This window comes from Anthonomus grandis, chromosome 11 (assembly GCF_022605725.1).
Source record: "Anthonomus grandis grandis chromosome 11, icAntGran1.3, whole genome shotgun sequence".
Classification (NCBI taxonomy): domain Eukaryota; kingdom Metazoa; phylum Arthropoda; class Insecta; order Coleoptera; family Curculionidae; genus Anthonomus; species Anthonomus grandis.
In genome coordinates this window covers 19304500-19326405 of record NC_065556.1, presented here as the reverse complement: position 1 = coordinate 19326405, position 21906 = coordinate 19304500, and the positions used below count along the sequence as shown (strand labels likewise).

Here is a 21906-nt window from a genome sequence, read left to right as displayed (position 1 = left end):
AAATAAAGTTATAATTATTTTTCGTTACCTTAATCGATATGAAATGTCCGAAATGAGCAATACCGCCTTTTCGAATTGACTTCTGTACTTTTCGGTGTGGCTCTCTATCCTTTTGCTTAAAGTATCTGAATTTGTTACGAGTCTTAGGGTTAATGCTGTCACTTTTTCTTCGAGGTCCTTTAAGGATTGACTGAAATTAAAGAATATTATTATTATATAAGACTTTAAGGGTAAAACGTGATGTCGGGTCTACAGTAACATCTGCACTACTGAAAATGGGTATGATTTAGTAGCATTAACTAAAAAATTATTATCAACTAGTGTAATAAATGATAATAAATTGTTCCCTTATAATTCTCTTCCAACTTATTTTTAAAGTAGAAATAGGGATAAAGATGTTGTAAATTGATTGATTTTTTAGCATTAAAAGTGTGGTGCGATAAAATTCATTATATTATCTATATTGCGCCTACTTGTACAGTCTTGAAGAGGGAATACAGTATTTGTATTTATTGAATCATTAGATTACTTATTTTGTAGATAATTTTAATATAAGTCAATTAAGTAACTATAATAGCAACCATCAACGAAATGCTGATTAATTTCTTGAGTTTTTCTAATTTTAGTCAGCAAAATCATATTTTGAAACATCACATTTTGGATCTGGTGATTACTGGACTAAACTTCAGAATAATTATGGCTTTGTCTCTATTGACGCTTTTCGTCCACCAGTGAAAATAGATATTTTGTTAAAACGCAAAAATATTAAGCCAATATCCATAAAGCAAATATAATTTTAGAACAGCCAATTTTCAAAACACAGCAGGGGATGATTTGGGATTATGTAGGGATCACAATTTGGCAGTTAATCCTTTTTATAATAAGTTAAATACTATTTTTGACATATGTGTTCCAAAAGTAACTATGCATAAAGCTTATCCTGTATGGTTCAATAAAACTATAATTAACGATATTAAAAAGAAAAATAAGTCGAGGCATAAGATTAGAATATCTAGTGGTCCTAATATATGTATATTACAACTACCGAATAGATTCTACCTACACCAGGGATCTAATCTTGGTCCTGTGCTGTTTTTTTTCGTTAATGAATGATTTAGTTAGTGTGAGTTAGTCGATATGAAGATTTATGCCAAAAATCAATACTTTTGAACATGAATAAGTGCTATGTGGATTCAAAATTGAATTTTACATCTTAGATGTGTCATAATAGTGCATCTAAAATTTATGGTTTTGTTGTAAGGACCTTGGATTTTCAGGATCCAAACTGTATTAGAATACTTTATGAGCCTTACATTAGAACTGTTTTAGAGTATTCTTCAGTCATTTAATAACAAGTTTAGTTAAATGCCTGGAAGTAATTTATAAAGCTCAATTGCCTTCTTCTAGGCAATTGAGTTGTGGATTTTTACTCTCTGTTATCTTTGTCGGATGGTTAAATGCACCCAGCTGTCTAGAAATTTACTTACAGATTCTTATTGTCTCTTGGTGGTATGGTTAATTGCACTTAATTGCCTGAATAAAAATTAAAACTTTCTTCCAGGCAGTTGAGTTGAAGGCTTTTACTCTTTTCTCCTTCTGTAAAATGGTTAAATGCACTCAACTACCTGAAAAAAATAATAATATTCTTCTAGGCAGTTTAGTAAGAGATTCTTACTCTCTTTTCCCTCTGTGACATGGTCAATTGCACTCAACTGCTTGGATACAAATTAAAATATTCTTCCAGGCAGTTAAGTTGAAGACTTTTACTCTCTTTTCCTTCTGTCAGATGGTTAAATCCACCCAACTGCCTGTAAGTAATTTATAAGATTTTCTAGGCAATGGAGTTGTGGATTTTATTCCCTTTTATCTTTTTCAGATCGTTAAATGAACTCATTAAATTATGACTCACATAAAAAGAGTATTTAAAGCGTGTAAAACAAGATTTTGCGATACATACGCTACAAGAAACCGGTATACATACAATGCATTATCCGAAAATGGCTTAGTATAATTGAAGAACACTGGAAAACAGAAGGCAATTTTAACTTTTTTACGTAAATTAGTAAATTAATTAACAATAGGATTGATGATTCCAATCTACTGGCTAGGTTAAGTTTTAATGTACCAGCCTATCGGAAAAGAAAGCCTTACCTATTTATATGGATTATTTTGGAATGGAATATGGAACCAATTTTATTATCTAAACTCTCCAATTATCTCTATGTGTAAAATATAAAATCACTTAAGAAACCACTGTGATATTTTTAGTATGTGTTTTAATAGTTTAAGAAATCTACGCTAAAATAGAAATGGTACGCATATGTGTTATTAGAATTAATCTTTCCTCCACTGTAATTGGATGTTTCTGTAGAGTTTGTATCAATTAAATAAATTATTTAATATTAGGACAGCTAAGGTGGTTTTTGGTTGGGGTGCTGAGTTTTTGAGCAAACTTTCACTATTCTTGAGAATATTTTTACAAAATAATGAGAATATTCTTAAAAGGGTGTAAGACCATTTTTCACCCAGTAATTTCATATATGAACGTTTTTTGAAGTTCAAAAACTTTGTGAGTTAGGTGCATCTTTGTCAAAGTTTGCATTTTGAGCATATCTTCAGACCCACTTAAAAATGTTTCATATTACTTTAGGGGGATTCCTGAGTATGTTTTAAAGGATAAAAACATAATAATCATTGAAAAAAAAACATCTCTTGTGCCAAATTAATCTTACCTGGAAGAAAGCTCCGCCAAATCCAACTCTTCAATAATATCAGCAAACCCTTTTACGTCTATCGAAGGCACTTCCACGCAAGACTAAAAGCATTAAAAGGATTGTAATTACATAAGACACTTAATTAATTGCAAGTAGATTTACCTCAGTATGGGTACTATGGGCTGAAATTGGAGCGCATGGGAACCTTAGGTGTGCCAGTGAGTCTGCACCGAAACACGGCAGGTCCAAATCTTCCGACTGATTTGATAGTGTGAATTTATTGATTGGCTTCGATTCACTGTAATTCATTTAGATTATATTTAATATATTCATGTTGAGAGCAAAAACAATCTTTGTTACTAAACCAGAGCAAAGGATTAAATACGGTGCTTACAAAAGAGTGTGCAATCTCTCGCCACTACAATCCATCTTTCTTATCCAAAAATTTGAGAGCAATGACAAAAGTCACAGTAAAAACAGAGTAAGATATCCTAAGATTATACAATAAATCAACAGTTTCATTTTGGTAGAGGTGACATCACTGATAAAAAATGTAAAATTAAAAAATATTGACGTACAATTGACAAGTTTAGCTTGAACAGGTAGTGTAGGGCTGGTGGAAGACCATGGTCACCATTAAGAAATGTAGTATTCACCTTATACAAGGTTTTCCCTAAACACTTAATAATATTAATAATAAATGGGCTTTATTTATAAACTGAAAATTAACATACAAACAAGAGGATCGAAGTTTAGTCTTACACTTAACTCATTAAACACTGCTAAATTTACAAACGTAAATTACCTGGTCGAAAAACGCTCGGACACGTCAATTGTCTTTTAATTTTTTCCATGTTTTCAGATTTTTGAAAAATATACAAGGTGCGTCAAGAAGACTGCATAGCTGCCAACTTTATTATTTTAAATAGAACATGCCATTTGTTCAAGTATTTTTGGACTCTATGATAAATTGAAAACACATTTCATGTATATCAAATGAAATATTGCTTTACTGTTTTAACATTAATTTATTAAACAGCTAATTTACTAATTAAAATAAGCCTAAAACACGAAAACGTAAACTACGTAAATAGATTAAAATATGTTAAAATTAGACATATCGCAATAAAGTTCTAAAAGATGAATAGTTACAAACCACAAATTTAAAAAGTTGCACAATCCCAAATCACAGGGAATCCCCAAAAAAATTGTCCGAGAAAATAGTAGGCCTTTGCAATCAACAACCTTCTCAACTGACTTTTGAACATTATTAGGGATAGAGAGTATAATTATATTAATACTATCATAAAATCTCGATGTTTTGAGATTTTATGAAGGTTGAGGTACGCTGGGGAAGGCGGAGAAATTGTTTCCTGCTTGGATACTGGGGATTGTGAATAATTGTAAACTTTGATTGGTACTTACCGATCAAGCAAGCAGTCTCAAGAATGAATAGGCATGGAAGAGTTAATATTTCTTCTTAGACGAAAAGCAGACGACAGGAAACCCTGGAATTTACCCCACAAATGTACTGAATGGCCCTGTTTTGGGTAATAAACAACGTTTGAAGAACCTAACTGCTATCCCCAGAAGGCAATACCGTACCGGAGATGCGATTCAAATAATGAATAATAAACTATCTTGCCAAATTCATAACACTGATCCTGACAACAAAGCACCCCGATGTTAATTTTTTGGCAAGCATATTCATGTGTGTGTAAAATTTAAGTTCCTTATCGATAAAAATTCCAAGAAATTTACTGTCCGGCTTAATCTCAATTGAATTGTTATCTAGAATAACAATTGAAAGACTACACTTTGAAAAGTACCAATTTTGTCTTTGTTAGATTTAGAGATAGCAGATTAGAATTGCACCAAGATTTCACTAACTGGAGATCCTCCGAAATGATCGCATGGAGGTAAACTGGCTCCAAAGCCTGTCACAGTATTGTGGTGTCATCTGCGAATATCGTGATAACTTGTCACGGATCGAAAGTTTAGCAATATCATTAATGTACAGCAAGAAAAAGACTGGACCCAGAACCGAGCCCTGTGGAACGCCCCGTTTGATGGATTCATACTTTGAACAATTTGAGCCCATAAATACACGTTGACGTCGCCCAAGCAGGACAGATTCAAACCACGATAGAGCATTTCCCCTAAATCCGTAGTGGTTTAGCTTCCGCAGCAGAATGTCATGACCAACACAATTAAATGCCTTAGCGAAATCACAAAAAACTGCTGCAGAAACTTCACCACCATTAATAAACGTGTACAAGTCCTGTAATAGATGATACAAGTCCTGTAATAGATGATATACAGCATCATTTGTACCAGTGCCTTCCCGAAAGCCAAACTGACACTTGCTGAGGATGCAATTTTTCTCGATAAATGAAAGCATACGCTTCTTGACAAGTTTTTCTATGATTTTAGACATTGTGGATAAAAGGGAAATAGGCCGAAAGTTGGAAAGATCGTCTAGTAAACCATCCTTGTAAATAGAAATAATTTTAGCTTTTTTAAGTTCAGAGGAAAATATCAAAACTGTTTTCGAAATATCCACAAAAACTTTACCAGGCTTTAAAACCTAATTTATTCAAGTCCCTGTAATTTTTTGTGCCACAGGTGGCAGGTGGCTTTGACTTTGATTAATAGATTTGACGTCTTCCCTAAGTTCAATATTGTCGTAAATGGCTCAATTAAATGAAAGAAACAATAATTAGGTTAAGGGGTTATGGAGATCGTATTAGACCATATTATTTATATTTAAATTTATGATATACTATACTTGAAATATATTTATTTCCAAATCGAAATCCGATTTCTTTCTCAACTGCTCAGAAAATAGTAAAGCGGTTCAACGAAACTGGCAGCATTAATGAAAGGACTAGATCTGATCGGCCAAAATCCTCAACAAATGATGAAAGAAGTTTTGAAATTTTACAATGTTTCGTTGTAAATCCCCACAGTTCGTTGCGAAAAACCGCTCAATAAATTGGCATGTGTAACCATCGGTTGAAGTAATTTTAAAACAAAATAAATTCGGTCCTCATAAAATTCACTTGAAAATTCAGATGATTTTGACAAGAGGGTCGAATTTTGTGAAACAATCATGGCAAAACTAGACCAAGATCAGAACTTATTAAAGTACATTGTGTTTTCTAGCTACGTTTAAGCCTTATGGCATTTTAAACCGCCAAAATTGCCGGTACTGAACCGATGAAAATCCACATTGGATGCAGGAAGTACGTTTCCAGTATCCCCAAAAAGTTAACGTGGGGGCTGCGATATTTGGAATCCACATAATTGGCCCGTACTTTATTGAGGAAAACCTGACTTCCGTAAAGTATTTAAAAATGCTTTAAAGCCACATTGTTCCTGACAAGTATGGTTTCAATAAGATGGAGCTACTCCGCACTACAGTCTAGAGGTGCTTGATTATTTAAATTTTACTTTTCCAAATAGATAGGATAGATGGCCAGCTAGGTCCCTAGACCTCTCCCCTTTAGTTTGAAAAAAAGAGTATTTATCACCAAACCTGGAAATATAGAGGACGTAAAACAATCCATAACAAAAAAGGTGGCCAAATTACATAAGAAATTATTCGAAACGTTATTGACAAATTTTATTTCAACCTTGCGTATTGAAGTGCAAGGAAAGCATTTTGAACATTTAATTAAATAGTTTTGCTTTGTACCAAAGTTTCTATTACAATACCTTTATTTAAAAAACGGAGTTATTTGCGTGACATTTTGAAATTTGTTTGTTTCCTAAATTTAAGCTCAGCCTGGTAAACTTTTTAAAAATTTTGATTTTCAATTGTTGCTAATTTGAAAACAGTTCATACATGAAATGCATTAATAAATCGGGTGTCCTATTTAAAATAATAAAGTTGACAGCTGTCCAGTGTTCTTGACGCACCCTATATATTTGTCAGAAATCTGAAAACATAAAAAACAGAGAATTAACTTTAACAGAGTGTTTTTCAACCAAGTAATTCGTTTACCTGTAGAAGGTATTTTTCCAAACTTTTTGGACACACTGCGTATATATATTAAGACAGAAAATGCGTATGATACATAAGAAAGAGAAAGAGAGACGAAATCAACGATTGGGCAAAAATAAGGCAAGAAAAGAAAGAAAGAGCAGCAGAGATCTCATTAAATGGGCTAAAACTGCAGGCTGTTGACTCGAGGCAACAATTATTGCGATTATATTCACAATAATTACTGTGAATCTATTTGACAGGCTAAAATAAGAAATTGGATCTTTCAGTCATATTCCTTTGTTTAGTAAAAGTGATACACTACAGAATCATTTTAGAACTTTTCAATAAAACCCACAAATTATTAAAATTTATCAAAAATTGACTCAAAACCATGACACTGTTGGTTTTGAGCTTTAGAATCTTATAGTCAGTTTCTTTGAAATTTAATTTAATTTTAATAAAAATAAAGATATTCTTACCGCGTTTGCTTCATAGTCTGAGTACCAACTTCCACACAACTCCCTCTCTTCTCTTGTAACCTCCTATTAGCATTTTGCACTTCAGCTTCCAAAATACTGAGTCGATCCTCGAGGGCCTCCACGTGACTTTTAGAACTTGTCACTTGTAACTCCAACATTTCGCATTCCATCCGTTTTTCCAAAATGTGCTCGTTCAAAGTGGACAATTCCTCATGGGCTGTCAGTTTGGCCGTTAACTCTTCACTCGAGAGGGTTTTCTGCCGCAACTTTAGCTCCAGCTCTTCGATTTGCACTTTTAGTCTTTCGATCATGACTTGCTGCTTGGAGTAAGTCTTCGTTTTCCCAGTAACTTTTTCTAAATCGTTTGATAACTTATTGCGTTCCGCTGTAACGGTTTTGACTTGCTTAACACACAGATCGTAATTCGCTTCTAAATCGTCGAGTTTTTCTTTTTGGCAGTTTAGTTTCGCCTCCATTTCCACACATTTCACTTTATATTCGGCGAGCTCTTGTTGCTTTTTGTGCGATATTATTTGGCTGTTTTGCAAGAGGGCCTCGCACTCTTTCAGTTCGAAACGTAAATTATCATTTTCACGTTTTAACGTTAAATATTGTTCGAACTGGTGTTTGGTTTTTGTTTCTTCTTCTTGCAGGCGCACTATTATAGATGAATTAGTTTCCCTTAAAGTGATCAACTCTTGGTTCACGTCCTCTTTGGCTTGCTTTACAGTTGACAGTTCCCTCAATAAGTTTTCTTTGTCTTCTTGAAGCTCCTTGGTGAGTTCTTTTTGGTTGGTCAATTCATGAGATGATAAAGAGACTTGTTCAATGAGATCGTTATTTTCTACTTGCATTTTTACTAGTTGTTGGCCCACAGACAAGTTTTTGCTTTGAAGGTCCTCTATTTCCACCTTTTTGTCGTTTAATTCCACTGTCAGATTTACGATAACTGCGTTTAAGTCATCTTTAGATTCTTTTGTAGCCAAAAGTTCTTTTTGAAGGTTTTTATGGGCATAAGCTGATAAGGAAGCTTGGGCAACAAGATTCCTATTTTCTTCCTGGACTTTTTCTAGTTCTTCTCTAACAGTTGAGTTTCTGGTTTGAACCTCTTCTATTTCCTTCTTTTTGCCGTTTAATTCTTCAATAAGATTTGCCATAACTTGATCCAAGTCATCTTTTATAGCCAGCAATTCTTTTTTATCCTTTTGAAGCTGTTTAACTGCTTCTGCTTGAACTCGAAGATTCTGATTATCTTCCTGTATTTTTAGCAGTTCTTCTCTGACAGTTGTATTTTCGCTTTGAAGTTCTTCCACTTCCGTTTTTTTCTTATTCAATTCCGACGTAAGATCTTTAAGACGTTTGTTAAATTCATCAGTCAAAGTAGTCTCGATATTTTGCAGGTTTTGGCTTAGCCGAACATTTTCAGCGGTTAGCTTCTTATTGCTCCCTTCTAAGTCCAAAATCTCTGAATGCAGTCGTCCCAATTCTTTTTCAATTTTGGCCATTTCCTCATCTTTCCTTCTCAATTTATTTTGCTGATTCTGTATCAAAAGGTCTTGTTTAGCCAACATTTCCTTAGTCTCAAGTAACTCGATATTTACTAAATTTAGCTCTTTATTCTTATTTTTAGCATACTCTTTCGTTTCACGTAGTTGGTGATTAAGCAAATTATGGTTTTCCTGAAGCCTCTGAGACATGTCCAGTTCATTATCTTCAAGTTTTTGACGCATTCTCTCAAGTTCCTGAACGTTTTCTGAATAGTTACTTTGCAACTGTAGTAAATCTTCGGTTAACTGTTTGTTTTTATCCATTTCGTTATTGAGTTTCGCTTTCAATTCGTTTAGTAACTGGTCCAAGTCCGGGATATCATCGAGGATCGTTTGTGCATCCACATCAGCTCTTTCTGCGTCGGTATATTCCTTAAGACGGGCCTGTAGTGCTTGAATTTCTTCGCATTTTTCCTCAAGCTTCTTTTGCTGAGACTCTTTGTAGTCTGAATAAGTTTTCTTGATTTGGCTTACGGCCGTTTCATACTCGATCACGAGGGTCTGTAAAGCTGCCGATTGTTCACTTAAACGTTGTGCTTTCGCCTCAGATTCGCTTAAAATCTCGTTTACTTGTAACAATTCGTTCTGGCACTTTTTCAAATTATTCTCAAGTGACGCGTTTTTGTTCAGTTCCAGGTCGTGGATAATAAGTAAGTTACTGTATTCGACCTTTTGGAATTCACTGTTTATTTCTAGCCGGTTTATTTCGCTTATTTTAACGTTTATGACATTTTCCAACGATTTCATTTTGGTCCAAAGTTCGTTTTTCACCTCATCCCCTTTGGCCAGATCGCGTTGCATTTCCCATAGAGTTTCGATTTTCCGTTTTAAGTCCGCGTGGGCCTCGTTTAATTTACGTTCCAAAGTCGTATTGAGGTTTTTTAACTCCTCAATCACGCGGTTTTTGTCTTTTACGAAACTGGTTATGTCCGTACATAAGCCGCCCATGTTACTTATCTTGATTCGTTCCTCTTGGTTTTGGGTTTGTAGTTCGATTAGTTTTATTTCTAAAATGTCCTTTAGCTCGCGACACTCGTCGATTTCCTGCTGGATCAGTTTGTTCTGGTTCGATAAGTCTTCAATGCGGGTTTCGGCGTCTTTTAGTTTCAAGGTTTTTTCGTGTAGACTTTGCGTAAGCTTGTGAATTTTCTTTTCGGAATCCAGAGAGTGTTTTGTTCTGTTTTCGAAGTCGGCCACCATTTTTTTTTCTATGGTTTCTTTATATTCTATCAGCTGAAAACAAAAAACAGAATTAATCCCTGTAGATTAAAAAACGGGAAAATTTGGGAACAGTTATTACTGTTCGTGGGGTTAGAAACGAAACAAGGTTATTGGGGGACACGTTGTATTACTATTTGTAAAATATTACTAAAACCCGTCCCCTTTTATAGAAAAACAAAACGAAAATTGATTACCTAAACCTCCTATTTGTCGAGATGCCGGCGACTGCTCATTGCTTCAATAATTTTATAATTCAAAGTCAGTTACGTGCCAATTCTATGAATCTTTGTTGAATTCTTTGTTGCTTAAAACGATCTCCGATTGTCAAAATATACTTTTGTACTGTGATAACTTTGTAAATAAGTTCAGGAAAAGTTGGATTGAGTGAAACGTATTCATGTTTTAAAATGGCAAATTGCCGAAAACAATATTCCTTCGTCTGAAATTTTAAGAAAACTGGATAATGAAGAAAGGTATAGGTAATAAAAACGATGAGAAGCATGGACTAAGTGGTTAAAAGCCACTAAGAACGCCGTTTGTCAGAAAATGAAACCATCGGATTTAGCTGTTGAAATTAGAAGAGTAAAGCCTGTTGGCCTTAAAAAAAGGTACAAATAGAAACGGTAACAAATTATTAAAAACAATTTTTATAAAATTATAATGACCTTAAAATCGTGATTTAAAGAGTTGCAACAAATTAAATACAATATACCGGTTGTCCGAAAATGCTTTTAACAGCATAGAACTTTGCCACGAAACCATCCTTAACTTTTTTTTTCAAATGGCACCTTCATTTTTTTTAATAGCATTTTTAATTCTGTTTTAAAAAGTTTTCTTTATTTATTAAAAAAGAAAACTATTATTTATTGATTTATAAATAAATATCACAAAAATATGCTGGGTTTTCAAATTTAAGACGAAAACAATATTGGTGTGAGAAATGATATTAATAATTGAATCGTATTCAATGTATTCGTTCAATCGTATTAACTAAAAAAAAAAAAAATTTCCATTGTATTAAGAATTAAAAATGCTATTAAAAAAATTTGAAAAAAAGAGTTAGGGGTGGTTTCTCGGGGATGAATTAGTTAGGGGTACTTTTGAAAAGAGCATTGTCTCGAGCATATCGAAAAATCTGATATATTAAAAGCAGGAGATGTTACAAAATGGTGTTACAGTGCTACAAAATTGAATAATAATAAATGACATGAAAACTAGACAAATTTCCAGTAACATTTTAGAGTTTGATTATACATCTTACTAGAAGAAAGTTTACTATTTGTAAGATATTATAAAAGGAAAATATAATAAATTTCCATCAATTCTATGTTCATTTACCACAAAAAATTTAACGTACTTGCACAAGTTTATAAACTAGGATTATTAGGAAAATTTGTATTAACTTTGTAATCATTTTTGCTACATTTTACATATAAAAAGCTTACTGAGGAACTGATAGCCGCGAATTGAATTTAAATCTCGACAAATGTAAATATTATAAATAATGATTTTACATGCAAACAACTTTAAATAAGTGTCTGAAAATATATTTTGTAAAAAAATATGAATGGATTAATGCAGCAGTTCAAGAGGTTCACGACAAATGAACCGATTCTTACTGGAAAAGCTATCAAAAACTCAAGAAACAAACTAACTTCCGTAATGCGTACCGCAAAGACTAAATATTACGTTAATAAAAATTAATCAACGTAAGGGTTTACTGGGGAATAACAATCTACTTATTACACGGATGTTGTTTTTGGTACATATACAGCCCGTATAGAGAAAAACTAAAGTCAATCTTATTCAGATACGTTATCAGGTATTTCTGCATTCAAACAATAGAATGGACTTCTAATATAACTAATTCTCCGAATATACAAATTTTAGACATATCACTCTGTCACAAGTAAACAAGACGGTTTTTGGATTAAAATATAAAGAAACTAGTGATAGTGTCCTTAGTGCGAAATTAATAAAAGATTTATTTCGTGTTATTGGATACCCTTTATTACATTAAATTAATTCGTGATTATCAACTGATTCCAATACCAAAGTTAAGCAGTCCAAAGATTCCTGCCAATTGTCGACCAATAAATTTATTGCCTGTCATTCATAGACTTTGTCTAGCTAAGGAAAAGTACAGCACGTGTTTTTCGGCTCGGTTGCGCAGTAAATTTGTTTACGCCGCTGCCAAAGCAACGGTATCGATCGCCCCGACTTGCATATAAACAGTGCCGTTGCGTTAATTCTTATATTTGTGTTCTGTGCCTTTTAGTGTTTATGTCTTTTTAGAGTGAATAATTTTTATATTATTTTTTTCAGTTATTTTTGTTTGTGATTATGACTCCAAAAAGGATTGGTGTGAAAGGAAAGGTTTTACATAGCCAAGCAAGAGAAATTATTTATAATATTTCCAAATTTATGGAAAGAGAAGCAATGGAGGGCATTCAGATCCCATTAAAAAATTACCGGTATGTATTAATTTATCTAATATTTTTGCAGGCTTAATGTATTAAATACATTAATAATTAAAATTAGTGTTTTGTTTAATTACGTAATAATATCACTTTGAGTTACCTGGAAGGCGATATGTTAGATAAAAGAGTATTATGGTTCAAATAATATTCAATTAAAAAAATAGCTACCTATATCCTTCAGTCAGGTCATTTTTTGAAAACAGGTAGACGAATTATCTTTTATAACTTTTAAGAATTATTTATAATATTTTTTTCACAGGTGCTCTGGCCGACTCAATTTATTATTATTTACCATCATGTGCGATGCATAATTTAGGACTTATCCGAATTATGTAGTTATGTGTATTTAAATAATAATATCGTATAAAATTATATTTTTGAGAAGTCTTTTCTTATGGTCTTATTTTCGAAGTCTATTTTTGGGTTTCTATATCCTAATCTTGATAATAAGGTAATAAGATTCCAGACTAAGCAGCGCACCTAACGAATGTAAACAAAACACAATACACTATTATTTAAAATAATATAAATTAACTCTTCTAAAATTAAAATTAAAAAAAAAAAAACGCGCTACTGTCGCTAATCGCGCGTTATTAGGGGACAAAACTTGGCGCAGCTTTGAAACAGATGGTGTACCTTTCCTTAGCTAGACAAACTCTAAAATTTATGCCAATTTATGAAAGATAATCGAATGTCAACAGTTGTGAAAATTGAACAAAACAAACTTATATATATTGGATAACCAGGCTTTAGGACTAATCACTCTTGTGAATCTGTTCTTCAGCAAATACTTGAAGAACTTGACGAAAATACATGAACGCAGATAAATTAGTTGGGGATCTTCAACGTGGTTTTGAGACTGTAATATTGTTACATATTAAAAAACTGTTATGTTATGATTTACGTAATATAGCCTTGAACTGGATTAAAAATGTCCTAAATAGGAGATATAATAGAGCATATAGTGTTAAAAGTTAATTTTAACAATTTATTTTATTTTATGATTTTATGGAATCGAAGTTTATGGTTGTCAAACGAATAATACCTTTTTTCTCAAGTAAATAATTTTTGCCTGAACTTTCTCCCAAATCCCAACATGTGTTTTTACCTACTTTTTAAGAAATGCCTTTGTTACCAGTTTAGCTTAAGTGCACTTAAAAATCCATTTTTCTCCTCAAGTTCACTTAAGTGTTGGCCCCATGACACACGTGCATCCCACATTTTTACCCAACATTTCACCCCGAGTCCCACGAGAAAAAATCAGTATTCACTCCGTCGCCGCAAAAAGAAGTACCTACTCTCGCGCCCCCGAAACACAAGGTTTCTTTCACCAGTGAAGGAATTCACAAAGCTTAAAGTACCGAGAAAATAAGGTAGTCAAGAGCAAGTTGGCGCAAGCAATTCCTCTCTCTCTCACTCTCTTCCGTTTAAGTATTTGTCTAAAGTTCATATATGTATACCTAATTGTTACGATAAAGTAGTTTAAGTTATGTAAAAAGGTCTATAGTGAATAAGTGTGCGTAAAGGTGGAAAACTGAACTGAAAGTGAGTGCAACGTTGTGAGTGCAACAGTGGTTGTCAATAGCTGCACAAACCAAGGTGACGTTAGTGCTAATGCCGTTCCTGGTTCCTGCTAAGTTCCTGCTATTGGTCTTGTGATTCTGGAAGGCTGGTAACGTCAACCAATATTGTAAACCCTGGTAAATAACTTCAACATTGTAAATCGTTCATTAGTCTATACCTGTTAATTATTACTAACCAAAAGGTACAATAAACCTTTATGTAATCGTAAATCACAACTGTGTAATTTATTGAACTGGACCTATGTCATCGAAGGGCTCGTCAATGCAGTAGCCGTTGCTCGAGCAGGTATAGGTAGGTTTTTAAGAAACCCTAATCTATATTCATGGTCCTTCGAGCCGGATTTTCCCAAGTTGTGATTTTACGATTCATCTAAGCAAAAACAAAACATACTTCTTGTGTAAAAAGTATATAATTGGTTCCGACATATGTGTCGGTGGTCCTTCGAGTAAACAGTATTTTAGTTAATTACTTACTAACAAACCTTTTAGTTATTTGTCCCTTGTTATTTTGTTATTTTTACTTGTTATAATTGTTATTTGGAAATAAGTAGCAACTCACTTTTTACTTTTTCTTTTAAATTGTTTCTTGGTAATTAGTTTATTTTCTCTTAACAATTATTGTTTAAATTTAAAGAAAATCTATTCCCAAAAAATAAGCATCTGGTTGTCTCGTCATTTTTTGTGTTTATTCTGTAAGCCTAAAACAAAAAAATTAAATGGCTGAAGGAATAGAAATATCAGTAGAAGCGTTGGTTAAAAATCGCGGATATTTAAAGGCTAAAGTAACACGAATTGTTAATTGGTTTTTAGAAAATAATGATAGTATACATGACTTTTTAGAAATTCAGGTACGTGAAAGTATGTTAACCCACGCTTTTAAAGATTTTGAAGAGGTAGAAAAACAAATTGTAGTTTAGATATAAGTAAAGTAGACAAGGATGATGTAGAAGACAAATACTTAACGTGTGTTGCTAAAATGCAACGTAAAATTTTAGAACTTTCCCCGCAAGCGCCAATTCAAGTAAGACATATAGTTCCCCAACACTCTCATTCCCCAAATGTTAGTTTGCCCCAAATTAGCATACCTCCATTTAACGGAGACATCACTAAATGGAATGCCTTTTTTCAACTTTTCTCTACCCTTATTCTAGATAATCAATCTCTCTCTGATATTCAAAGATTAATTTATTTAAAATCTTATTTAAGAGATGAACCCCTAAATTTGGTCGATAATTTACAATTGACCACTGACAACCTCCAAATTGCCCTAAATACCCTTAGACAAAGATATGATAATCAATTATCAATTATTTTTGCCCATATTAAAAATTTAGTTGACATTCCTATCCTAAATAAGGTATCCTCACACACACTTAGGGAATTTATAGTTTGCATAAAACAGAACTTTGATTCACTGAAAAATCAAAACATTCCAGTAGACCACTGGGATTTAATTTTAATTTATATTTTTTCTCAAAAATTAGACTTTGGCACAAGAAAGGCATATATATCCGAGAGAGGTTCTCAAATGCGCTCTTCCTCACATGTGGTCCCTAAGCTTGAAGAATTTCTAAGCTTTTTAGAAAAGCGTTGTTCGGTGTTAGAAGATCTCTCTGAAAGCCCTTCAACTAGAAATTATTCCCATGGACGTTCTTCTCAACACAACACTCCCTTTGTTAAAAAAATTTCACACTATGCTCATGGTGGGCAACGCCAAGGCAACCAAGTCATACCTCAAAAGTCTCCTCAAAACTCTCGCTCACATTTTGTTGCAGGACAAAAGTGTCCCTTTTGTGAGCACCCTGATCACAAAATTTATACTTGTTTTAAATTTAAAGATCTTAGTTTAAAACAGAAACAGGATTTTGTTAATCATAAGAATCTATGTTTTAATTGTCTCGGTTCAAGGCATCAAGTAAAAAACTGTACATCTCAGAGGTGCCAGATTTGTCATATGAAACACCATTCTCTTTTGCATCCAATGGATGATGCAGCACAGCCCTTGCAAAGCAGAAATTCACATTGGAGGCCAAATCCTCAAACCCAAAATGAACGATCTCAAAATTTTAACAGAAATTCGCTTCTCATAAATAGCTCCCATTCTCGGAATCAAGGTTCAAGCCAAAGCTCCTCTCAGACTCAAGAACCACAAATCCCAAGCACAAGCAATGAAATGAACTCGAATCGCCCTCACGCTAATAAACCTGTGACTTTGTCAGTTTTCGCCACTGAAGATAATGAAGTTTTATTAGGTACTTCATTGATTCAAATACCCGACAAGAATGGTCATTTTATTATTGCAAAGGCAATATTAGATCCCGGGAGTACTATATCAATAGTAACCCAATCGCTGGTTCAAAGACTTGATCTCTCTCCTAAGACGCAGCCAATACAAATCTCTGGTATTGGCGGCAAAATTAAGCACTCTAATCACGCAATTTCCCTGAGAATTCATTCCTGTCACAATCACGATTACTTCCTGAATGTTAACTGCTGTGTATTAGACAAAATCACAGAAAAATCCCCTCACTTTAAAGTCAACAAATTTATGTTGAACCTTCCCAATAATACACCGCTTGCAGACCCCTACTTTGATACGCCTTCTACAATAGATTTATTGTTGGGAGCAGATGTATACTACCACATTCTTTCAGGCGAATACACCAAGGTTAACAACGACTCCTTAACGTTGGTAGGTACCTACTTTGGCCACATTCTTTCAGGATTAATCCCCTCCCAAGCTCTCGTTCACAAAACCCCTTTGGCAAATTCTAAGAATTGCTTTTTAGTGCAATCATTAAATTCAGATTGCTCACTGGACTCATTAATTGAGAAATTTTGGTTACTAGAAGATGTCTCGCCCACTCACGAAAAACCCCTATCCCCTGAAGATTCTATGGTTGAACAGAATTTTCAAAATACCACGGTATTTAAAGATGGTCATTTTCAAGTCGACTTACCCCTTAAAAGGCCCCAAGAGTCACATCCGCTAGGAGAGTCATATTCATTAGCCAAGAAAAGGTTTCACCACTTAGAAAAGCGTTTTCAAAAATCTCCTGACCTTTTTCTTGAATACAAAAAATTTATCGGTGAATATATCTCACTCAATCATGCACGAATTATTCCCCTTTCCCTTAAAACTGAAAATCACAACAATCGATACTTTCTGCCTCACCACTGTGTAATTCGTGAGGACAGTACAAGCACTAAACTTCGTGTAGTGTTTGACGGATCTATGAAAACGTCTTCTGGGCTATCACTCAATGACGTAATGCATAAAGGATATACAGTTCAACCTGAACTGTTTGATATTTTACTTAGGTTTCGAAGTTTTAAATTCGCTCTCACTTCTGATATCGAAAAAATGTATAGACAGGTGCGCGTTAACCCAAATCAAACTTACCTGCAAAATATTTTATGGCGCGACCATCCCTCTCAGCCAATGCAATGCATTGAATTACTCACCGTCACTTATGGCACGAACTGTGCCCCCTATCTGGCTACACGCACCCTGAATGAACTTGCCATTATTCATAAAGACGATTATCCTCTTGCGTCTCAAGCTATTTTATCTCAATGTTACGTGGACGATGTTCTCTGTGGGCAAGATACCTATGAAAATTTGGTAGAATTACATAGGCAGCTGTTGGAACTTTGCAATATTGGAAATTTTCACTTACATAAATGGTGTTCAAATAGCAATTTATTTTTGTCCAAAACTTGTGATAATGGGTCCCAAGAAAGTTTCACCATAGAAACCGAGGGAATTTCAAATAAAGTCCTTGGTGTAGGCTGGAATCCCGACTCAGATGAGTTTTTTATCTCTTTACCTGATACTAGGTCCGAAAGCATAATTACTAAACGTATAGTTTTATCTAAAATTGCGCAAATGTACGACCCCTTAGGATTCATAGCTCCCATTGTTGTAAATGCTAAATTAATTATGCAAAACATTTGGAAAGAAAAAATTAATTGGGATGAACCCCTGAAAGAACCCATTTTAACCCAATGGACCACCTTTATTAAAGAGCTTCCCCAACTAATGTGTTTAAAAATTCCACGTTTTTTCCTAGCTAATAATAATCCCAGTTCACTTCAAATCCATGGATTTTCAGATGCCAGCAGGAAGGCATATGGTGCGTGTGTGTATATAAGAGCCCTTTATCCTAACAAAAATGTCTCTTGTCAACTTATTACTGCCAAAAGTAGAGTAGCCCCGATAAGAGAAATTACAATTCCCCGCATGGAACTCTGTGGAGCACTTTTACTTTCCAATTTAGTCACTCGTGTGTGTTCCATATTAAAAGAAAGATTTTCAGTTGACAACATTAATCTTTGGACTGACTCTGAGATTGTACTTGCTTGATTAAATGCCCACCCTTCTCGTTTCAATGTGTTTGTAGCAAACCGCATTTCTCAAATTCAGGTTTTATCTCAAGACTGCAAATGGCGTCATATTCCAACTGCGGATAATCCAGCTGATCATCTTTCTCGCGGATTTACCGCAGACCAGATTCTCACCTCTACGCTTTGGTGGAACGGCCCAAAGTTCTTACTGGACCCGAATTTAAATTTAAAAATGTATGAAAAGGGACCTTGCTCCACTGAAGAAGAAGCAAGAAAAGCAAAAACGGTCTTGCTTGTTAACTCCGAAGATTTCTGGATAACACTTTTTAATCGGTTTTCTAACTTCTCGCGATTGCAACGAACTATTGCATTTATACATAGATTTGTAAATAATTGTAAAGGTAATGGTAAAAAATTTTATGGTGCTTTAGCTGTAACTGAATTAAAGGCTGCAGAAATTTTTATAGTAAAGCAAGTTCAACACCAAACGTTTTCAAAGGAAATCAGTGAACTAAAGTCAGAAGAAAGAAAAATTTCAAATAAGCAAGTCCTTAGGTTAAACCCCTTTATCGATACCTCCAATCTCATAAGGGTTGGAGGCAGATTATCCCAAGCACCCATATCATTTGATCAAAAATTTCCAATTTTATTGCCCTCAAAAAACCATGTTGTTGGACTCTTGCTAAAAAAAAGAACACATTAGGTTAGGACATGCTGGTCCTCAAACGATATTGTCAAATATTCGTCTTAAATACTGGCCGCTAAATGGATTAAGAGAAATAAAAAAGATCTCTATAAACTGTTTACAATGCTATAAATTTAAGCTTAAAACAGGAGAACAAATTATGGCAGATCTCCCTAAATCCAGAGTTGTCCCTTCTAGACCGTTTTTAACAACAGGTGTCGATTTTGGAGGACCATTTATTATTAAATCGTCATCTCTTCGACGCGCCAAAATTGAAAAGGCGTATATCGCTTTATTTGTATGCATGGTCACTAAAGCTGTTCATTTGGAGCTAGTATCAAGTCTCTCTTCACAAGCATTTTTAGCATGCTTTAAACGTTTTATTTCAAGACGTGGATGCCCGGCAACAATTTTTAGTGACAATGGTACAAATTTCTCTGGTGCCAGCAATCAAATTAAAGAAGTTTATGACACGCTTAAGTCACAACAGACACAAGAGCAATTGACTGCATTTTTCTCATGCCATGAAATACAGTGGCAATTTATACCTCCTTTCTCTCCTCACTGGGGTGGTCTTTGGGAGGCAGCTATAAAAAGTACTAAACATCACTTACGAAGATTAATTGGAAACCAGAATTTAACCTTTGAAGATTTTTCCACTATTTTAGCACAAATTGAGGCTATTTTAAACTCCAGGCCACTTCTTCCCCTATCAGCTGATCCACTGGACTTAACTTGTCTTACCCCTGGACATTTTTTAGTTGGAAGTCCTCTCGTTTCGTACCCTGAGCCCAATGTCTCGTCAATTCCTGAAAACCGCTTAGATCGTTGGCAAAGGTTAAGTCAGATTCAACAATTCTTTTGGACTAGATGGACCAAAGAGTATCTCAACAATCTTCAGAATAGGCCTAAATGGATGTCCCCAGTCCCCAATATTGAAACAAATGACCTTGTTCTTCTTAAAGATGAGAACACCAAACCTCTTGATTGGCCGTTGGCCAGAGTAGTAGACACTTTACCTAATAAAGATGGTAAAATACGCTTGGTAAAAATTAGGACTAAAAATGGAATATTTACTAGAAATATAACCAAATTATGCCCGTTGCCCAAATCTGATAGTAACTTAGTTTAACCATAGTATTTCTTGATAAGTTTTGTCTATAAGTTATAATGTATAATGTTTGTTGAAGGCAAAGCCTTCAAAAGGGGGGAGTATGTTAAAAGTTAATTTTAACAATTTATTTTATTTTATGATTTTATGGAATCGAAGTTTATGGTTGTCAAACGAATAATACCTTTTTTCTCAAGTAAATAATTTTTGCCTGAACTTTCTCCCAAATCCCAACATGTGTTTTTACCTACTTTTTAAGAAATGCCTTTGTTACCAGTTTAGCTTAAGTGCACTTAAAAATCCATTTTTCTCCTCAAGTTCACTTAAGTGTTGGCCCCATGACACACGTGCATCCCACATTTTTACCCAACATTTCACCCCGAGTCCCACGAGAAAAAATCAGTATTCACTCCGTCGCCGCAAAAAGAAGTACCTACTCTCGCGCCCCCGAAACACAAGGTTTCTTTCACCAGTGAAGGAATTCACAAAGCTTAAAGTACCGAGAAAATAAGGTAGTCAAGAGCAAGTTGGCGCAAGCAATTCCTCTCTCTCTCACTCTCTTCCGTTTAAGTATTTGTCTAAAGTTCATATATGTATACCTAATTGTTACGATAAAGTAGTTTAAGTTATGTAAAAAGGTCTATAGTGAATAAGTGTGCGTAAAGGTGGAAAACTGAACTGAAAGTGAGTGCAACGTTGTGAGTGCAACAGTGGTTGTCAATAGCTGCACAAACCAAGGTGACGTTAGTGCTAATGCCGTTCCTGGTTCCTGCTAAGTTCCTGCTATTGGTCTTGTGATTCTGGAAGGCTGGTAACGTCAACCAATATTGTAAACCCTGGTAAATAACTTCAACATTGTAAATCGTTCATTAGTCTATACCTGTTAATTATTACTAACCAAAAGGTACAATAAACCTTTATGTAATCGTAAATCACAACTGTGTAATTTATTGAACTGGACCTATGTCATCGAAGGGCTCGTCAATGCAGTAGCCGTTGCTCGAGCAGGTATAGGTAGGTTTTTAAGAAACCCTAATCTATATTCATATAGAGAACAAAGGTTTTCAAATAAAATAGTGTTCAAGACAAGGTAGTGTACTTAGACCATTGTCGTTCGTATTATATAAACGATATGGTACAAATCTATTTTGTAAATTTTTTGCAGACGATACAGTGATTTGTGTGTCAGGTAAAAATTACAAGAAAGCCACAAGTACTTCAAATTCGGAATTGAATATTTCGTATCAATGGCAAATATTAACTCAAAATAAATGAATCAAAGATAAAATGATCAAGGTTGAAGCATTGAAATTAATGAATCAAAACTTCAGTTTGTAACTGAAATAAAATATTTAATGGGACTCTTAGATCAACAATTGAATTTCCATGGTTTAATTTAAAATAAGGAAAATAAAACTGTTTGTATCAATGGACTAAATTGTTAGGTTACAATACCATTATTTGCTATTTTCTATTGCTTATATCATGCTCTCAGGAACATATACAGGGTGTCCCGTTATTAATTGGACATAGGTTAATGTAGGATACCTGACAAGAAAATAAACCGTTTGAGCTCAATATCGCTTAGCAAAATGTTATTGGTTTTCGTTCTACAGGGTGTTAAAACTAATTTTTTACCAAACATTTATTGAAATATTTTGGAATCCACTGGACAGATTAACCTAAAATTTGGCGTACTCTTATTATTTGGGATGACGAATATAATATCCATACTAATATAATATCATCTC

The 21906-nt window shown here is 34.1% G+C and overlaps 1 protein-coding gene across 5 annotated transcripts in view; it reads right to left on the bottom strand.

The window, feature by feature from the left end:
• The window catches only part of LOC126742108 (girdin-like), a 44842-nt gene that overhangs the window by 7942 nt on the left and 14994 nt on the right, over positions 1-21906 (bottom strand). For all 5 annotated transcript variants that reach the window (XM_050448656.1, XM_050448657.1, XM_050448653.1 and 2 more), the window contains exons 12-15: positions 7182-9961; positions 2877-3012; positions 2733-2815; positions 29-190 (exon numbers count right to left, since the gene is read on the bottom strand). In XM_050448656.1, the coding sequence (XP_050304613.1) occupies positions 29-190; positions 2733-2815; positions 2877-3012; positions 7182-9961 (3161 nt within the window). The remainder of the gene's footprint in view (positions 1-28; positions 191-2732; positions 2816-2876; positions 3013-7181; positions 9962-21906) is intronic.